This window comes from Capsicum annuum, chromosome 2, assembly GCF_002878395.1.
Source record: "Capsicum annuum cultivar UCD-10X-F1 chromosome 2, UCD10Xv1.1, whole genome shotgun sequence".
NCBI lineage: Eukaryota > Viridiplantae > Streptophyta > Magnoliopsida > Solanales > Solanaceae > Capsicum > Capsicum annuum.
In genome coordinates, this window is record NC_061112.1 from 45,906,051 (window position 1) to 45,925,596 (window position 19,546).

The following is a 19,546-nucleotide window of genomic DNA, read 5'->3' on the forward strand; positions in this document are numbered from 1 at the left end:
TTTTGATTACTTAAAAGGAGGGATTTAGTTAATGGAGGTCATTTCGTGGTTGAGAATTGTGTGGGCATATTGGCATAAATTTAGGGGAAGTGCTTGCAACTGTTTCTCAGATATTTACTGAAAATTTTGATAATATTAAAAGAAAATGCAACTCACAATTCAAATAAAAAATATCTTAACTTTAATTATTTTTATCTTAAAAATAAACTTTATCCTTATAGCTTCATTTAGAACTACAAAAAAATGTTTAAAACTTACTGAATTTTACTTTATCTATAAACTTATTTTAAGAATTTTTATTTGCCATTAGGCATGAAAAGTTTTAGATGAATTTTATTTTATTTACCATTATGCATGAAAAAAATATAGTTGAATTTCTTTTATTTAGAATTTAAGAAATTTGAATGTTTATTTATCACATGTCAATTGCAGTTGGGAAAATTTTGAATATGGGAGTATAATTGTGCTTTAGTTACGTTAGGGTAAATTTTGAATATGGGAGTATAATTGTGCTTTAGTTACGTTAGGGTAAGTATTCAACTGCTATTCAAACATGTAAAGATATTGAATGGTGGGTTTATAATTTTTTTTAATAATTTTATATCTTAATTTAGATGGTTAATTAAATTTTTAAAAAAAATTATGCAGATTAATTACTATAAAATTTATAAATTGTTATGTAAATAAGAAATCAAATTAGATTAAACGGATGCTTATCACCATGATTAGAAAACTGTCAAAATTTGCTACTACTTAAAAAAAAGTTATAGATATTTAATTATTTTAAAATTTCAATTGAATAACTAATAACTAACAGCTTAACTAATTTATCCTAAAATCTAACACGTCATTTTTATAGGCTGTCACTTGGCAACAATCTAGGCAAGACTTTCTTGCTATTTAGTATATATTGATAATAAAATTAGTGTTCCCTTGACGTAACAAAAAACCTTCTAGTATAGCAGCAAAGTGAGATTCCCCCTCCAATTGGAAGTGCGCTAATGGAGTGCTGGAAAGAGAATACAGATGAATAACAGATGCTTGCGAACTGAAACTTCAGCAAAGTAATGAGAAAAGCACCCTTAATATGACTGAAACCTTATATATAAGTGATAATAAGGTAATTCTCAATACAGTCCATTTGGTCTTGGCTCAAACAACTTTTTCTTGTTAGAGATAATAAAGTTTTCAATATAGATTTTGTTCGAGCTTAGCCCCAGTGAAATGTAGTGCACCCTGCTGCCATACGAGGCTATTGCATTTTGTCACTTTGTTGGACTGGTGTAACTTCCTATTAGTTTAGATATAAAATTTCTCAAACATTGGAATGAATACAAGCGAGCACCTTACGACCAATTTACAAACATTGGAATGTAAATTTCTATTAAGTAATTCCAGTCCGTATAACATAAACTAATTCAGCTGCTACAAAATTGAAGAAACATCTCTCCTCACTGAGCCTTTTTGATAACGTTGTACATGGAAAATTGTTCATATGAATGAAAGACCAAACCAATTACTATGTACATAGATGCAGAAAAAATACCACCAGTTGTTATCATCCATTTGTGATTGCAGCACATTTGGATTTACTTACTCCCTGCCCTAAAGAATGATAAATTATGAAGACGTGTCCATATTGTGATCATGGATGAATTAGGAACATTATTTGACTCATACCAATGCAAATTTCATAAATAAAATACAGCTTGTGCATGGATATGGAGTGATGGCAGTAGATCAGACATGTTAGTTCTATTTCAGAGTGCCTTTTCTTTCATTTGCTCACGTGATTTAAGAGAAAAGAGTTTCAAGACTCGCATTCTGCAAAAGAAGAGAGTGAAAAAATCAGTATTAACGTGTAAATAGGCAAACTGTATCACTCAGGTTGAAAGCAGAATATCTAGAAAAAGTTGGCATGAGAAAATTATCCAATAAATGTCATGTGTCATAACTGTAGGTATGTAGGAGACTATTGTACTTGGAGGGGTAAGTAGATAGATGATAATTTGATGAAGGGGATAAATATAGGAGGATTTCAGAGATATCATAGTACCAAAGGTTTATTCAGTACGTTATGATGATTATCAGCGGTACAAGGGATCAGGTACTCAAGAATCAGGGAATACACACTTCAAGAAAGTATTGGAAAGCTAGAAGAGAAGCTATTCAAGAGTGCAGCAGCAAATGGGGCAAGAAGAAAAGCCGTGGAGAATCCCACCAAGATAAACTAAGCCTACAAGAATTACTAAATAAACGACAACATTACATAGAAAGAAAAACCCATAGAAATCAATCATGATTTCTATTTGCATCACTGGGAGTCCAAGAACAAATTAAAAAAAGGAAATTAAGACTAGAAAACTGTCAGAAAATGTAGTTGGTTCTCACTTCTTAGTTTAATTAAAGAATAGGTAGAAGCAAGAGTATCTGTGGTAAAGCCCAAACAAGAATGCCCTTCACAATGCCATTTTTCTCAAACTTACGTCTCTCCAACCTTGGAAGGTCCAATAGAGCTCCCAAACCGAAGTTGTCAAATTATCCAACAAGAAAGGTCATCAAAACTACGTTTTATGTTTGCTACGCTTGCTTGTATCTACAGTTGTTTCACAAATCCCATAAGGAATAAGGTCCCGATATTAAGCTTCAGATCAACTCTTGAGATGGAAAATGATCAAGTTAATTATGCTTGTATAATCTTTTACAGGGGAACATTCTGATGCAAAACCATTTGACTATTTTGAGCATTATCGAAGAAAAGGAGCATCCCGCCCTTATTGAAGAAGAAAATAAGGCAGAAATATGGATTGCACGGTTTTGGATCAAACATTGATAACCAAGACTCATCCTGCTTGTGATTCTCTTCTATCCTTTCTGGGAAGCATTTCCTTTTGTTAGAATATGAGTAGGAATTGGAATAACATATAAATCCTACTTGAAAAGGGATTGGAATGTAATGTTTATAAATAGGGCCTCAATGTAATAACGTAATTACACAATTCAATAATATTTTTCTCCACTATTTCTCACATGGTATCAGAGCATTGGCGAGAAACTTCAGGAAAAGAAAACAAGGTGACTATGCTTCAATTTCCGGTGACTGATTTGTGTCATCTACCATTTGGTAAGTGTTGTGCGAAAATCAATAATCAGGCTCGAACTGATGACTTCCACCACGTCAAGGTGACACTATACCGCTGATTTATATCCCTTCACCGCCCCATCGAGAAATAGAAATAGAACTGACTAATCCTAAGTCAAAGGGTCGAGAAACTCAACGCCACTATTCTTGAACAACTTGGAGTCGGGCCTACTTAATAGCATGGCGATACATTTATACAAAACTTCTACCCCGAGCACACGTACTGGAACCGTAGACAGTCAAGTGAAATCCAATGCGTACCACGAGGCTCAATAATCTCCGGCGACTAAACCCAAGAAAGAACCACCAAAAAACATCTCCGCACGCGCCGACGACAGTGAGATTTTTCGATGAGATCTCAGTCACGTGTCGGGCGAGTGAGGCATTTTCCGATCTAGTTTCTAAATATTTCTTCTTCTATTGGAGTCGCCTAGACACTCTGATCACATTTGTGAGATTATTTCCAGATTCTGATCGTCGAAGTTAGGGTTCCGACGACTTACACAAGCTTTTCCGACAACAAATCTAAGATTTCAGCTACGGAACACTATTTTTCCAGATTCCAGCAACATATTTTCTAATTTTTTACTTGGTTTAGTCCTATGATTAAATCTAAACCCTTAATAAGGAGATCAGAAAATCAAACGACACAATCCACGAAGAATCGACAAGGGGAAGGTCGATTTGGAAGATCCCAACCTAGGTGTAGTTTTTGTAAAAGGCTTGGACATACTCATGACATATGTTATTCCCGACCTAAGTGTGGTTATTGTAATAGGCTTGGACATACTCGTGAAATATGTTATTTTTTGCATGATCGACCACCTAAAAATGCTCATGTTGATCAATGGGTGTATTTATTTGACAAGGAATATAATGAGTATCTTCAATATCGAGCAATTAAGCAATATATCTCTGCCAATAGCCTCAACTGCACAATCTCCTACATTTGGATCATGGGTTGTGGACTCATGCGCTTCTGATCATATTTCTAGTAACAAATCACTTTTGTCTGATATTGTTTACTGACGAGCTCTTCCTGCTATTACTTTAGCCAATGGGATCCGAACAATACCGAAAGGAGTTGGAGAAACCAAACCCTCATCGTCTATCACTTAAGACTCTATTCTTTACGTCTCTGGTTGTCATTTTAATCTTACATTTGTTAGTCATTTGACATGTGTCCTTCATTGTATTACGACCTTGAGAGAGGCTAGCTTTGGATGGTTTCAGGAATGATAGGGGTAGGCCGAAGAAATACTGGACAAAGGTGATCAGACGTGATATAGAGTAGTTACAGGTTACCGAAGACATGACCCTGGATAGAAAGGTATGGAAGACGCGAATTAAGTTAGAAGGCTAGTGCATGTTGGGGAGTCGTAGCCAGTAGTTAAGAGAGCCTTGGGGTAGCCGGGCTGGTAGTCTTAGGGCTATTGTTCAAAGGTTGGAGCTGTTAGTGTAGGATATTACTTTGTGGGTCTCTTATTTCTGCTATTTCCTCTTGTTTCATGCGTTATAACGACTTTGATTATTATTCTTTTTCTTGAGCCGAGGGTCTACCGGAAACAGCCTCTACTTCTCCGGAGGTAGTGGTATGGACTGCGTACATTTCACCCTCCCCAGACCCTAGGAATACACTAGATTTGTTGTTTGCTTGTTTATTTTATAATGCAGGACCGCAGTATGGGACAAACGATTGGCACAAGACATGAATCACAAGGCCCTTACCATCTTACCTCTTCAAATTTCTTCACAACATGCTATGTTACTGACACTCCAACCTTATTCACAAGCGTTTGGGCCATCCAAGCTACAGAAGATAGTGCCAAGGTTATCCACATTAGATTGTGAGTTGTGTCGACTTGGGGAACACACTCGTGCTACATTTTCACGTCATATTGAGAGTCGTTCAGTCTATTTTCTCATTAGTTCATTTTAATATTTGTGGTCCTAGTAGAGTCGGTTCACCCTTAGGATTTCGTTACTTTGTTAGTTTCATTGATGATTTTTCAAGATGCACTAGCGTTTTCTTAATGAAAGATCATTCTGAGTTATTTTTTATACTCGAAAGTTTTTGTGCTAAAATTCAAAATCCATTTGGTGTTTCTATTCGTACTTTTCGTAGTGATAATGTCTTAGAATAGTTATCCTCCCAAGTTTTGAAACATTTAGGCTATTGAACTTGTTAAGTGTGATATATGACTCTTAGTCTAGAACCTTGGTTAGTTGGACTTGTTATCTCATGAATAGCATGAGAATAATACGTGAAAATGGAGCACGGGTGTGTTTCCCAAGATGACAAGACTCACAATCTAATGTGGATAAACCAAACAAACTAGGCACCATCTTTTGTAGCTTGGATAGACTCGGATGTCCCAAACGTTTGTGAATACGGTCTGGAGGGTCTGTAACGGAGCATGCTGTGGAGAAATTTAAAGAAGTAAGATGGTAAAGGCCTTTTGATTCATGTCATGTGCCAATTGTCTGTCCCGTACCGCGATCATGCATTAGAAAAGAATCATAAAAAAAGTGATGGTACAATGAAGGGCACGTGTCAAATGACTAACAGACGCAAGATTAAGAGGACAACTAGGGACGTAAGGAATAGAGTCGAGTGACAGAAGATAGGGTTTGGCTTGTCCAACTCATTTTAGTTTTGTTCGGATCTCATTGGCTAAAGTAATAACAAGAAGAGATTGAGAATAAACAACATCAAACAGAAGTGATTTGTCACCAGAAATAGAAATCAGAAGCACCTGAGTTCACAACCCATGATCAACGGGAGGAGAATGTGCAATTAGGCTATTGGTAGAGATATATGCTTACTTGCTGGATACTGAAGATACTCATCATATTCTATTGTCAGACAAATACATCCATTGATCACCTATGGTGTTAGATTAAGCAACATGAGCATTTTTAGGTGGTCGATCATGCAAAGAATAGCATATTGCACGAGTATGTCCAAGCCTATTACAATAAATACACTTGGATTGAGAATAGCATACATCACTAGCATTTTCAAACGTAAAAATAATGATATGAGAAAACACATATGAATAGAAAACTAAAATCCAAAATTACAAGATATCAGGCAAAGTAACCTAAGTTTTACACACTGTAACACTACAGTTGCTTGTACTTTCGGTGTATACCTATTGAGAAGCACACAATAATCTCAAAGTACTCTTAAAACTTGTGCCTAGTTGAGGTATGATAATGAAAATATGGAGTATAAGTTGAAAATACAATTAAACAAGTGGAAAGTAAAATGTATATTTGGGCCACAATCGTAAGAAAACACTAATTAGAACTTTAAAATAAGGAATAAGTCCAAATTTGGCTTTGAACCTTGCACAATAGTCCAAATTAATCTTCCGGGGTCAAATCTATCTTCGTCATTACAAAAGTAGACTAGATTTGCCCTTATTAACTAAGGGCGGAAGATTTTCAATACGCACAACATAACCATTTTCACAAAAGAAAGGAACAAATTTCCGTTTGAACAATGCGAAATGGTTCATATTTGCCCAACATTTTTCCCATCTTTTATCCCTCTAAATCGATCATCACCATAACAATTTTTTTTCTCCACTCTCAAAACCACTACTTGAAAGCCACCATTACTTCACCACCACTTCTCACTCCCACAACAGTCGCAAAAAGATCATAAAACCATTTTACATAAAAACCACCCCGTTCAGGCAATCATTTGCACAACTTCAACTTTACCACTTCCCCAACACCATTGTACCTCCTCTTTAAGGCCACAGGCCTTCAACCACTATAAACCCACATTGACTGCATCAGTACTATTAGAAATAATAAAGGAGCCTAATTCAATGGAGCTCTGGCATCGCTATTGGTGGTTTGAGAAAGATTGGTGATAGAGTTACATCGATGGAGTTCCGATGGTAGTGCAACCACAAATATCCTTGGACCATTTTGTAAAATTTTTGGGCAAATGTGACCCTTTCCCAAAGGTCAAACAGAAGCGCCATAAATATCCTTGGGTTTGTTTTGTTGGGAACAAATTATACCAGAATAATTAATCCTGGTATTAGCTATCCGGGATTAGTTATCCCACCATATATATATATGGCATAACTTATCCCATCACTATGGTATAAATGGTGGGATAAATAATCTTGAGACTAATTAATACCTCCAATCAAACATAGGATAAAATAGTTCTGCAGTTTATCTCGAGACTATTATACCTTATGCCTCACACCAAACGACCCCTTAAAGTGAAAAAAAATCCCTCGTGCTCTTACTAAAACATCTGTTTTCCATATTTTCTAAGCTTTTCTATTTTCTTCTCATTTCCTAGCAATTTCCATTTACTTCTTCAGTGAAGCAGAGAGGACTAGAAAAAGCAAATCAAGAAAGGCCAGAATGAGAAGTAGAGAAGTGGACTATGGCTCCTCAGTGAATGTCTTCGAGCAAAGACGATGATGAGAAGATGCCGAAATTCAATAATAACATCCAGTCGATCATATATTATAGTTTAAAGTTACGGCACCAAAACTAACAAACATATCCAAAACATCCAAAAGACGAAATCCAGAAAACTTACGACATGTAATCGGCAATGAAAAATATTGGTACCCTTCCCAATCCAGCACCTCTCCATTTTCTTCTAGGTAAGGCAACTATTTTGCCAGCTTCCGAGCCTGTTGCGGTCAAAACAAACTACGGGACATAACAGTTAACATGAGATAAGAAACATCCCTTAAGTATTACATCCTTCTATTAGATACATTCATATACAGACAGAAAGAGAATTCAAGCATAGTTAAAGCCCTACAGGGGACAAGCATAACCATCATAGCTGATACTAATTTAAATTGTATGCATCAAAGAAACACGAAACCATGAGCAGAGAATTTTATAATTCAACAATATTTGAAGCCCTACAGGGGACAAGCATAACCATAATCGCTGATACCAACTTAATTTTATGCATCAAAGAAACATCAAACCATGAGCAGAGAATTTTATAATTCAAGCTTAGTTAAAGCCCTACAGGGGACAAGCACAACCATCATAGCTGTTACTAACTTAAATTGTATGCATCAACGAAACATGAAACTATGAGCAGAGAATTTTATCAAGCATGTACATATGCAAGATAATTTGTCGCAAGTTAAAGGTCAAGACATGAATTATACCCCGCCGAGTGCTAAACATATTTTGGAGCAAGTCTTACTGTATCACAATTGGAAAGAGGAAGAACGAATTGTTGGGAAAGCAGATGCAACAAAGCTTCGACCATTTATCCAAAACTAGCTTGTTGGGATACAACAGGTTAAATAATGAGCATGATATTAATGCACTATGAGACAAGAAAAATCCTAAAAAAAGGTGAAAAGCAAATATTTACATCACCATTAATAATGTTGATAAATGCTTTTAAGAAATTGAAAAGCTATGTTCCTTAGCAAAATTTATTGGGTAACTAATTAAGGTATCCCTTCTTCCTATGCAGTACATCACATGCAGCTCAAAAGAATCAAGCCCACAAATGATCTGTGACATCGAAGTTCATGAAGTGCAACCTTGGAAATGAGCTGCTACTTCAACCTATTCGTGAAATCCAAATTTAATAATTTAATTACCAGTTACGTTTGCATGGATTAAAAAACATGGATATCTAAGTATTCTATCAGTCCTGATAAGAGATCATTAATCTCCTGCCAGGGTAGGCGTTATTTGAAGTGATTCAAGAAATCTATTGACAGTTGCCATTCGATCACGTCATAAGAAGTTTTTTAGATAACCAAGAAATCCCCAAAGGCCAGTTCAAAACTTGGTGTTAACAGGCCTGCCCCTCCATCTTTCTCCATTTAAGAAATTATAAGAAATTGTTGAGTCCAAAACCTAATCTAAGAAATTATTCCAAAACTAAGACTTGTTATAGGATATTCACTTTTCTGCCTGTTTCACAATTGAAACTACCTTCAGACAGCTAACCAAAAGCTATGGTCCCAAGTGCTGTAAGAAGCAATTTTGGATGCACTTTTTTCCTATGTGCTGGGGGTGTTCTATGTTCTTCAAAATTTCCATTTATAATTCCTTCCTAGTCAAAGGCAACACACACAAGGATTTTGACCTCATAACCTCCTATGATGACGTGATACAATAAATTCAGGCAAAAACGTAGAAAGCTGTGAGCAGACACAAACAGTAAAAATAACAAGCAACAACTTACAGTTTTAATGATCATCACGCAAACCGTGTGATAAACAAAGAGCTAGACAGGTAATCACAGAAATTGGAACTTGTATTTACCAGTGGAAACAATATAGCCATAACCCCACAGCTCACTAGTGGAGAGAAGAAAAATATTGCCAGGACGCAGGGATTTCCTGGAAAGTTAAAAGACAGATTAACTTTTGCAAGAAAGATGATCTATGTAACTTTAAAGAAAATGCTCAAAATGTTAAACACTTCTTTGTTGAAATGAAAAAAATGTCTCAGAAGATCCAGAAAAAAAATAGAGAAACTCCAAATAACAATGTGGCAGCAGGACCATTCAAATTGTCGATTCGACTGAGGAGAACTTCTGTTTTGAAATGTTTACTAGTGATATAAATAGAAGCAGACAGTTACCAGCATGTCGTTCAAGGACACATGAGGTCAATTTTGCATTAATGGACTTACAAGCAATTTGGTCCCAGATATCAATCTGAGGAAAATAGTGTCAAAATTGGTGAATAACTAATAGTGCTCATGAGGTTTTTAAGACAACTACATCATATCATTGGACATAACTGATAAAACAAGCCATTGCAAAGAATGGAAATCGATATGAAGGAATATAGTACCAAAACCAGCAAAAAATGCCCAATTTGATTCAAATAAGTCAAGCCTCTTGTCTAAGCTTAGTCCAGACAGATTCCACTTATACCTGGAAAGTTATGCAATTTTAAATGAACATCCATATCAATACGAACTAGCAATATCGAGCTAAAAAGAAGCACTTACTCAAAACAATAGTATGCATACAACCACGACAGAAGCATAAAATTTAGAGCTTTCCCGATATAGGGGATAAATCCAGTAACATAAACCTGCACAATATTGAGAACCAATGGTATGTAAAGAAGTAGTTAACCTCCTTGGAAAAGAAAATAAAAAGATCACCTGCACAAAGAAGAAAGTCAGCAAGAGGACCGAATAAAGTTGCTCTGCTATACTGATCATGGCCCTGCATGAAATAACCACAACCGATGAGTAGCAGGCACATAGCTCTGCATGGAACATATAGTCTAAAGTGAGAAAATATTGCTGCAGTGTACTTAATTAACCAAAGAAAAGCAGAGTAAGACCCTTCAAGATCAGCTGATTTTTCCCTATGAACTGTGTTTTGCGAAGTTTGGGACTCCTTTTGATCAGCTAACTTTGTATCAGTAGCCCCATAATTCTCCGAAGCAAAAAACCCATGTTTAGCAATGTCATTGTACCTGAGTTACAACACCGGAGGATTAATTCGTTTCAAACATAGAAGATCTAAAAAGTATCCTACATTAGAATCTAAAAAAAGGATATTCTACATATTGATGTCTTATCCTTTACAAGCTACAGCGCAAAGGGTTTCCATTTGTGTAACAGATGTAGTCTTTGAAAAGAGAAGGAAGAGGATAACAACCATGTCTTTCTCCATTGCAAGTTCACATTTCAGCAATGGGATTTGTCAACATCACGGGACTAAAGTAGTGCACTCTTGGCTCAATTAATCCACTCTATGGCTCCTTCAAAGAGGGCACAGAAATAATATACAGAAGACCCCACACGCCGTCTGGAACAGAATTCCAGCTGTGATTTGGTTGGTCGTTTGGAAGCAAAAGCACAACGATCAGAAACACAGAAGACTCTACTTAACATCAAGAATAGTTGTATATCTTTGCTTAGACTTTTGGTGCAACATGACTCCCAAAGATGTAAATGATGGTTCTGCCCTTGTTAACTCATTAAGCTCATTACATAGCTTGTAATGACTACTTTTTTGGTTGTAACATGTGCCAGCATTCCCTTTATTCTGGTTTATGAATAGATGTCACACTGAACACATCAGAAAAAGTAATCAGACTTGGTTTATAGCTGTGTTAGGTCTTCAACTCAAAATCTCAAAGAAAATAAAGCTGGGTATGGCTAGGGGTAAATTTTGAGGGGAAGAAGAAGAAGAGCAAAGCAAAGCTGGTCAGTGGTGGGAGGTAAAGTCAAGAAGAAACAAAAGGGAATAGCGTTTCCATTACAAGTAAAAATTTTCTAAAATTTGGTGTTCATAAACAACCATCTTGAATAACAATTTCCATTTTTCAATGTTCTCAAAGTCTCAGATACCCAAGTGAACAATTTGTATGTATGTTATCTATCCATTTTTAATTGTTAGAAATACAATAGAAGAATATTATTAAATTGTTGTTCTACACTATTACACGAAGACCCTAATTATAGACACTATGCTATAAACATTTTCCAACTAGGACACTGCATTGCAATCCTTTTCTCAAGTAGGATTCTATAAGTTATTCATGTTCCCATCTGACCAATTTCTCCATATTTTAGTCTTCTCAACAATTGTTTGATCCAAACTAGCTCACAAGTTGCTACAGTCATTGCTCGATATTTTGCTTCTGCACTAGATAGAGCAACCACACTCTGTTTTTACTCTTTTAGGACACCAAATTACCACCTACTAAAACACAATATCCGAATGTAGAACGTTTATCACAAGATGCTCCCGCTCGATCAACATCTGTGTATCCAACGATCTGCTCATGACCCCGATCCTCGAAGATTACTACTTTACCTAGAGCTGACTCTATATATCATAGAATGTGAACAATTGCATCCCAATGACTATTATAGTGAGAATACATAAACACACTTACAACACTCACAGGATAGGAAATATCAAGCATGGTCACTGTGAGATAATTCAACTTACCAACTGATGAGGAACATTAAAATTCTAAACCTAGTCCAGAACCTTCATGAATCAAAAATCAATTTTGCAACTTATAGAAAGAGAAAGTCAATTTGAATTTTGCTACTAGTTGTCAAGTTTATCTTTTACATAATTCTAGAATACTTAGCTATTAAGAAACTGAGTTGTCAACTATGAGTTGTCAATGAGTTGTGAGTTGTCAATGGGTTGTGTATGAGTTGTCAATGAGTTGTACAAAGGCTTTTAAAGCCTATAAATAGAGGCAATGACCTCTAGCTATGTAGTTATTAGTTCAACTCTTTTTATTAATGAAACTTCATGTTTTCTTTTAAGATCTTGGATTAGATCTTGTATTTTAAGGGCTTTGGATCTTGCTATCCGTGGATTCGGATTGTCTTTAAAGCGTTAACTTACAACACGTTGAACTTGTTCCTCCAACAAATTGTGTGGTTTGCTTTATTTAGCGCATTAGAGAGTTCCTCTAAACATTGTGCTACATCAGTTTGGTATTAGAGCAATTTGGATAATCTAGAAGAAAGATTGGATCAACAAATCGCTACTCTTCGTGAAGAACTCACTAGGAAGTTTGAAGAACTTGTTGTATTAGTGAGAAACAATCAAGAAGGTGTCGCTAGAAATTGGAGACAACATCGAGCTCAATATGTGGAAGAGGAAGATGATGTGGAGGAACATGATCTTTATGCACAACCAAGAAGAGGTCATGCAAATGGTGGAGATATGTACAAGATTAAGGTTGAAATCCCAACTTTCAATGGTAATGTAAACATTGAAGGGTTTCTTGATTGGATCTATGAGGTGGAGCCATTCTTTGAGATTATGAACATCCCTCCAGATCGTCAAGTACCATTGGTTGCATATAAATTGAAAGGAGGTGCTGGAGCTTGGTGGAATCGTCATCAAGAAGAGCTTCGTTTGAGAGGTAAAAATCGTGAAAGATATTGGCCACAAATGAAAGCACTTCTAAAGGCTAGGTTCTTGCCTGCGGATTATGAACAACTCTTGTACTTACAATTCCATAACTGTGTTCAAGGTAATAAATTTGTTTCTGATTATACATAAGAGTTCTTAACATTACAAGTAAGGTGCAATCTTTTTGAAAATGAAGACCAACAAGTCACAAGGTATATCAATGGTCTCAATGATTCTATCCAAGAACGTCTTGGCATACAACAAATTTGGTCAATAGATGAAGTTCAAACTCTTGCCTTGAAAGCTGAGAGATATATAAAGACCAAGAAGTCTTATAAAGCCGCATCTTATTCTCGCCCAGAAAGTATATCAAAAAGTTCTCCACGCCAACAAGAGGGGAAGTTTATTCCATCTAAAGCAAAGAAAGATGAAAAGGCACCATCTTCTAGCAAAAATAATGATAAGCAACCATCTAATACGATCAAGTGTTACCAGTACCGCGAAGAGGGACACATATCAAGCAACTGTCCAAGAAGGAAGTTTGTCAACACCACTTGTCGTGATGAAAGTAAAGAAGAGGTTGACAACTATAAAAGTGAAGGTGAACCCGAACTATGTGAAGAAGAGGGAGAAGAAATAGTATGTGTGGTCAAACGCCTTTTATGCTCAACCATGCAACCTGAAGAGACACAACAAAAGAGGATATTCGAAAGCAAATGCACTGTGAATGGAAAAGTATGCAAGTTGGTAATTGATAGTTGCAGCTATGAGAATTTGGCTTTTTGAAAACATGGTTAAACACTTAAATCTTAAGACACATGATCACCCGAATCCATATACTATCGGATGGCTCAAGAAAAGAGTGAAAATCAAGATCACCCAACATTGTTGGTTACCACTTTCTTTGGGTAAGTATTATCGATCAAATGTTCTATGTGGTGTAGTTGATATAGATGCATGTCATGTTCTTCTTGGAAGACCCTGGCAATATGATGTGAACACCACACATAAAGGAAGAGACAATTGGAATTCTTTCATTTGGAACAAACGAAAAATCATTAGACTTCCAAACAAGACTACTAATAATGCCTCTGAAGTAGAGGAGGAGTGTATGTTAACCATTACTCAAAATCCAAAAGAATTTGCTCAAGACTTGAAGAAATCAAAATTATGTGTCGCATTAGTCGTCAAAGGAGATGAGCAACCAACAAAAGAAATTCCAGTGGAGATGCGAAGTCTGTTATCTGAATACCAAAGCACACTTGGAGAGCCTCAACATCAAAAAGATTTTGTTCTAGGTGCTAGTCTTCCCAACCTACCACACTCTAGGATGAGCCCAAAAGAGCATGCACTTCTAAGGGAGAAGTAGAAGAGTTATTGCGTAAGGGACATGTTAGAGAAAGCATAAGTCCATACGCTGTGCCAGCACTACTCACGCCAAAGAATGATGGATCTTGGCAATGATGGATCTTGGCGGACGTGCGTATCTAGTAGGGCTATCAATAAAATCACTACAAGGTACAGATTTCCTATCCCACGAATGGATGACATGCTTAACCAACTCAGTGGAGCCAAGGTGTTTTCGAAGCTTGATCTAAGAAGCGGATATCACCAAATACGAATTAGACCTGGTGATGAATGGAAAACTGCATTCAAGACAAAAGAGGGGTTGTATAAATGGGTAGTTATGCCATTTGGACTTTCTAATGCTCCTAGTACTTTCATGGGCCTAATGAAGGTTCTTCATCCATTTTTGTCACAGTTTGTAGTTGTCTATTTTGACGACATATTGATCTATAGCAAAAATATGGAGGAACATTTTGAACATGTCAAAAAGGTGATGGATGTATTGAAGGAAAATGAGCTCTATGTTAACTTGAAAAAGTGTGTATTCCTTGAAACAAAACTAGTTTTCTTAGGCTTTATTATCTCAAGTGAGGGGATTCAAGTTGATGAGTCTAAAATAGATACAATAAAGGGATGGCGAACTCCAAACACAAAATCTGAAGTGAGGAGCTTCCATGGATGGCCAACTCCAACAACTTTCTGAAGTGACGAGCTTCCATGGTTTAGCCACTTTCTATAGAAGATTTGTGTAATACCCCGTATAATTCTAAGCTAGTAAATGAACCATTGTTCCTACGTATGAAACCTCTTATCCTATGATTCATATTTGAGTACATGAATTTCAATGAGTATCCTAGTGATAATAAAACTTATGATGTGTTAAGCATCTTCATAAGCACTTAGAGCAAGCCAAGCTAAGAGCTTTTGAATCCACCAAGTTTTCGTGTGTGATTTCACATAGGTCATCTTTGAACGAGCATAACTTGGTTTAGAGGTGGTATTTTGGCAGATTTATACCCTCCAAATTGTAGAGAATTGAATAAGCTTTTCGTCGATACCCAATTCGCCTAAAACGGACACCCGGTGAAGAAGTTATGGCCTTTTGACAGGCCACCGCATCGCGATGAAGACCAAATTGGCAATTGGCAATTCCAGTAGCTCACCGCGATCGCACCGCTTCGCGGTGGGTCCTTTTTCGGCATTTCAGCTCCGTATCATAAATTCCAGGGGCAATTTAGACCTTTCCCATGACCGCAAACCCGTCCAAACAAGGGATTTATACCCTAAATAACCAAAATACTTCATTTTTCATCCAATTTTTCCCAAATCAAAATATTCTCTCAAAGGGGCAAGAACCCTAGCCAAGAAATCAGGAACAAGTCTAAGAATTTCATCAAGAAAACATCAAGATTTGTGTTTCCCAATCCAATAACAATCAAGAAAAGTTATATCTCTTTCAAGATCAAGCTTCAAGATTTGGGTTTTATTACTCCATGATTTATCTCAAGCTCCAAGAAAACTAGTTGATTGGGGATTCAATTTCAAGAAAGTTCCACCGTTAATCTTCAAGAATCTTCCATCTAAGGTATGCGTAGTGTTAATCCATGGATCCTTTTCATCCAGCTCAAGAATCAAGTTTTAAAATCATGAATTGTGATTATGATGTTGTGGTATGATTATGTTCATGTTGATGGTTGTTATTTGATATCTTGATGTATTTCATGAAGTATATGAGCATGTTAGTTGAAATCCATGAATTTGGGTGGCGTAAGATTGTTAAATTGATAAGTATACCTATGCCCAAAGTTGTGCATGTAAGGTGTTTGATAAAATGCCTAGAATGATAGAAATCATGTATTATAGCTTAGGGATGAACTATATGATAAATTCATGCTAGTTTATTATGTTCAAAGGGCTCACATGTTGTTGTTGTGCAATATATGTGTTAATGGAATGTACATGATGATTGGAGAATGGATTCATAGTGTGTATATATGCATTCCATGTTATGTACAAGATCATGATTATGAAGTACCACATGAGTTATCCTCCAATTATTATAATATGAACTAAATGTTACATGTTTGCCATTCCCTTATGTTCAAACGGTTTCCATGTTATCGTTATGAAAAGTATATGTTGTTGGAATGCCCATGATATTAGAATATGAGGTTTATGACTTGATTACAAGCATTCCCATTCATGTTAGATATTATGATGACATGTACTTCATGAAATCCCTCACTCACGTATTATGGAATATTATTGATGGTCATGTATTCAAGAAAGTCATGTTGTGTCAATTTCTTTCCATCGAGTCCTGGAGGTACTTGTACCCGAAAAATATAGCTGTGTGCCTAGAGCCATGTCATGTTATCACGATACTCTCAATCAAGCCATGATCTATAGAATTCAGTCAGTCATGTGACTCAGGAAATCTCAGCAGTCTCAGTAGTTCAGTAATCTCAGTACTCAGTAATCTCAGAAATCTCAGTAACAGCAGTATTCCTAGCAATCTCAGTAATTCCAGTACTCTCAGTCAGTCCTCAGAACTCAGCACGTTTAGTCAGTCAAAGGAACTCAGTAAATATAGTTTAGCTCCGCTAAACAATACCACTAGTATCAGTTCAGTTAACTCAGTCCAATTCAGTTCAGCTAATCAGTTCAATTTAGTCAATCAGTTCAGCTCAGTTAATCAGTTCAGTCTCTTCAGATGGGAGTAGAAATTAGCACCGAGTGAACCTAAGGATGGGAACACACACTGTCAGATGAGGGTATGATTCTTAGCAGTCATCCTTGTGTTCCAGAACTATGTAACCAGCATAGGTTGAGACATCAACACTGTCAGATGAGGGTTGATGAGGTGGCTTAGCACTGTCAGATAAGGGCCCCACCGTTCTCTTTTGGGGACACTGTCAAATGAGGGTTACCCACAGCTTGTCCTTACCAGTGGCGCGGTATTGACACCCTTCCAGTCAGGACAGAGATTGGACCCCAGCTCAGCTATAATAGCATATATGGGACATGTCGGTTAGATGACTACTTCCCACAGTCTGAGTTTCAGTCTCAGTAAAATTACTTAGATAGTTCTTCAGATTTCAGGACTGTCAGATACAGTCAACTCAGATACAGTACGGAACTCAGCTAGTTCTATCAGATTTAGGACTGTCAAATACAGTCACTTATGTTATCAGTTATATCAGTTCTCAGAAGTCATGTTATCAGTCATATCAGTTATCAGAACTCATGTTATCAGTATTCAGCTTCAGGAATGTCAGATACAGTCAACCAGACCAGTTCATAATCAGAACTGTCAGAGATAGTTATACATGTATCAGTAGCATAGTATCAGTCCCTCAGTATTCAGTAATACAACATTAGTTACTCACCCATCAGTGACTCGGATGTCAATATCAGTAAACTCAGTAGTCAGAACTCAGTATTCAGTCCAATCATGATCTCAGTTACAGTTACGTAGTCATGCATGCACTCTCACGTTCATGTTGGCCAGTTAGTTATTATCGTTCATGTATATGAACCCCATGCATTTAGCCTACCTCACTTGCATACCAGTACATTCAAAGTACTGACGCATTTGCGCTATAGTGTCTTATACCATAGGTTCAGAAGTACGAGCTCCAGAGCATCAGTAGCATCCCAGTTCAGCAGTCAGAGTCAGCTATGAGTCCTCATTCTTCGAGGACATGATGATTACATTACTATTTCAGTTTTCAGTTTATTTCTGTAGATGAAGTTAGGTGGGGACATGTCCCATCAACTCCTTATTCAGACAGTTTAGAGGCTTTCAGACTATAGCATGTCAGACAGTGATTTTAGATTGGTATTGGTATTGTTATACCGTTTTCAGACATTATTTTATCAAATGCTAATTCAGTTTTGAACCTTATGGCCTTACAGCTTCTATTCCGCATTTATATACATATATTATGTAGTGTACAGGTACAGATATCAATCATGGGTTAGCTTGTGGTTCTTCGGAGTCATGAGCACCGTGTAGCATTCCGGTTCAGAAAATCGGGGCGTTACAATTTGTGAAGAACTTTAGTACTATCATGGCACCAATCACTGAATGTTTAAAGAAAGGGAAGCTCAAGTGGGATGAAAAAGCTGAAGCTAGTTTCATTGAGATTAAGGAAAAGCTGTCACAAGCTCCTGTATTAGTGTTACCAGATTTCAACAAGACCTTTGAGTTGGAATATGATGCTAGTGGAGTAGGCATTGGGGTTGTTTTATCACAAGAAACGAAACTTGATGCTTTCTTCAGTGAGAAGCTAAGTGAAGTAAGATAAAAGTGGAGTACTTACCAGCAACAGTTGTATTCTATTTATAGAGCATTGAAGACATGGGAGGTTTATTTAATGCCTTAAGAATTCATTGTCTACACAGATCATCAATCCTTGAAACATTTTAGAAGTCAAAAGCATGTGGATTGCATGTTAGCAAGATGGGCAGCATACCTGGAAAGATTCAATTATCTTATTGTCCACAAGTCTGAAGTAACTAATCGAGTGGCGGATGCTTTAAGCTGATGTGCAAGTCTCATCGTTTCTTTTGAAGCTGAGTTACCATGGGTAGACCAAATAAAAGAACTATATGAAAATGATGAAGACTTCGGGCAAATCTGGGTGAAACAAACGAAAGGTTTACCATTAGAAGAGAACTTTGTGGTACAAGATGGGTATCTCTTTAATGGAAACCACTTATGAATTCCCAGAGGTTCTATACGAGACAAGTTGATTCGAGAGATGCATTCATGAAATCTTAGTGGCCATGTTGGGCGTGATAAAACTATTGCTTATTTGGAAGCACGCTACTATTGGCCATAACTTAAGATAGATGCTGGCAAGTTTGTGCAAAGGTGTCCCGTTTGCCAAACATACAAAGGTTAGGTTCAAAACACCAGACTCTATATGCCATTACCCGTTCCAAGTACACTTGGGAAGACCTATCAATGGATTTTGTACTTGGCTTACCAAGGACAAGGCGAGGACATTGGATTTTGTACTTGGCTTACCAAGGACAAGGCGAGGACATGATGTTGTTTACGTGATAGTAGATAGATTTTCTAAAATGACTCATTTTATCCCTTGTCGTAAGACAACGGATGCCCATCATGTAGCTAATCTTTTCTTCAGAGAATTAGTCAAACT

The 19,546-nt window shown here is 36.8% G+C and overlaps 1 protein-coding gene across 1 annotated transcript; it reads right to left on the reverse strand.

Moving 5' to 3' along the window:
* Window positions 1-1,433: 1,433 nt before the first annotated feature.
* On the reverse strand, window positions 1,434-15,087 carry LOC107857609 (protein EI24 homolog). Its single transcript, XM_016702445.2, has 7 exons — window positions 10,477-15,087; window positions 10,292-10,355; window positions 10,133-10,218; window positions 9,973-10,055; window positions 9,437-9,513; window positions 7,722-7,837; window positions 1,434-1,824 (listed from the first exon to the last, which is right to left on the reverse strand). Exons 2-7 carry the CDS (start codon window positions 10,349-10,351, stop codon window positions 1,761-1,763), a joined length of 486 nt encoding a protein of 161 aa, XP_016557931.2. The 5' UTR covers window positions 10,352-10,355; window positions 10,477-15,087; the 3' UTR covers window positions 1,434-1,760.
* Between the last annotated feature and the right edge of the window lie 4,459 nt (window positions 15,088-19,546).

Bases quoted from the DNA above. Each gene is read 5' to 3' on its own strand.
- LOC107857609 (XM_016702445.2), bottom strand. From the start codon at position 10,351: ATGATCAGTATAGCAGAGCAACTTTATTCGGTCCTCTTGCTGACTTTC. The intron at 10,056-10,132 runs GTAAGTGCTTCT...ATAACTTTCCAG, and splicing joins TATGCATACTATTGTTTTGA to GTATAAGTGGAATCTGTCTG. The intron at 1,825-7,721 runs GTAAGTTTTCTG...CTTCTTTTGCAG, and splicing joins TTCATTGCCGATTACATGTC to AATGCGAGTCTTGAAACTCT.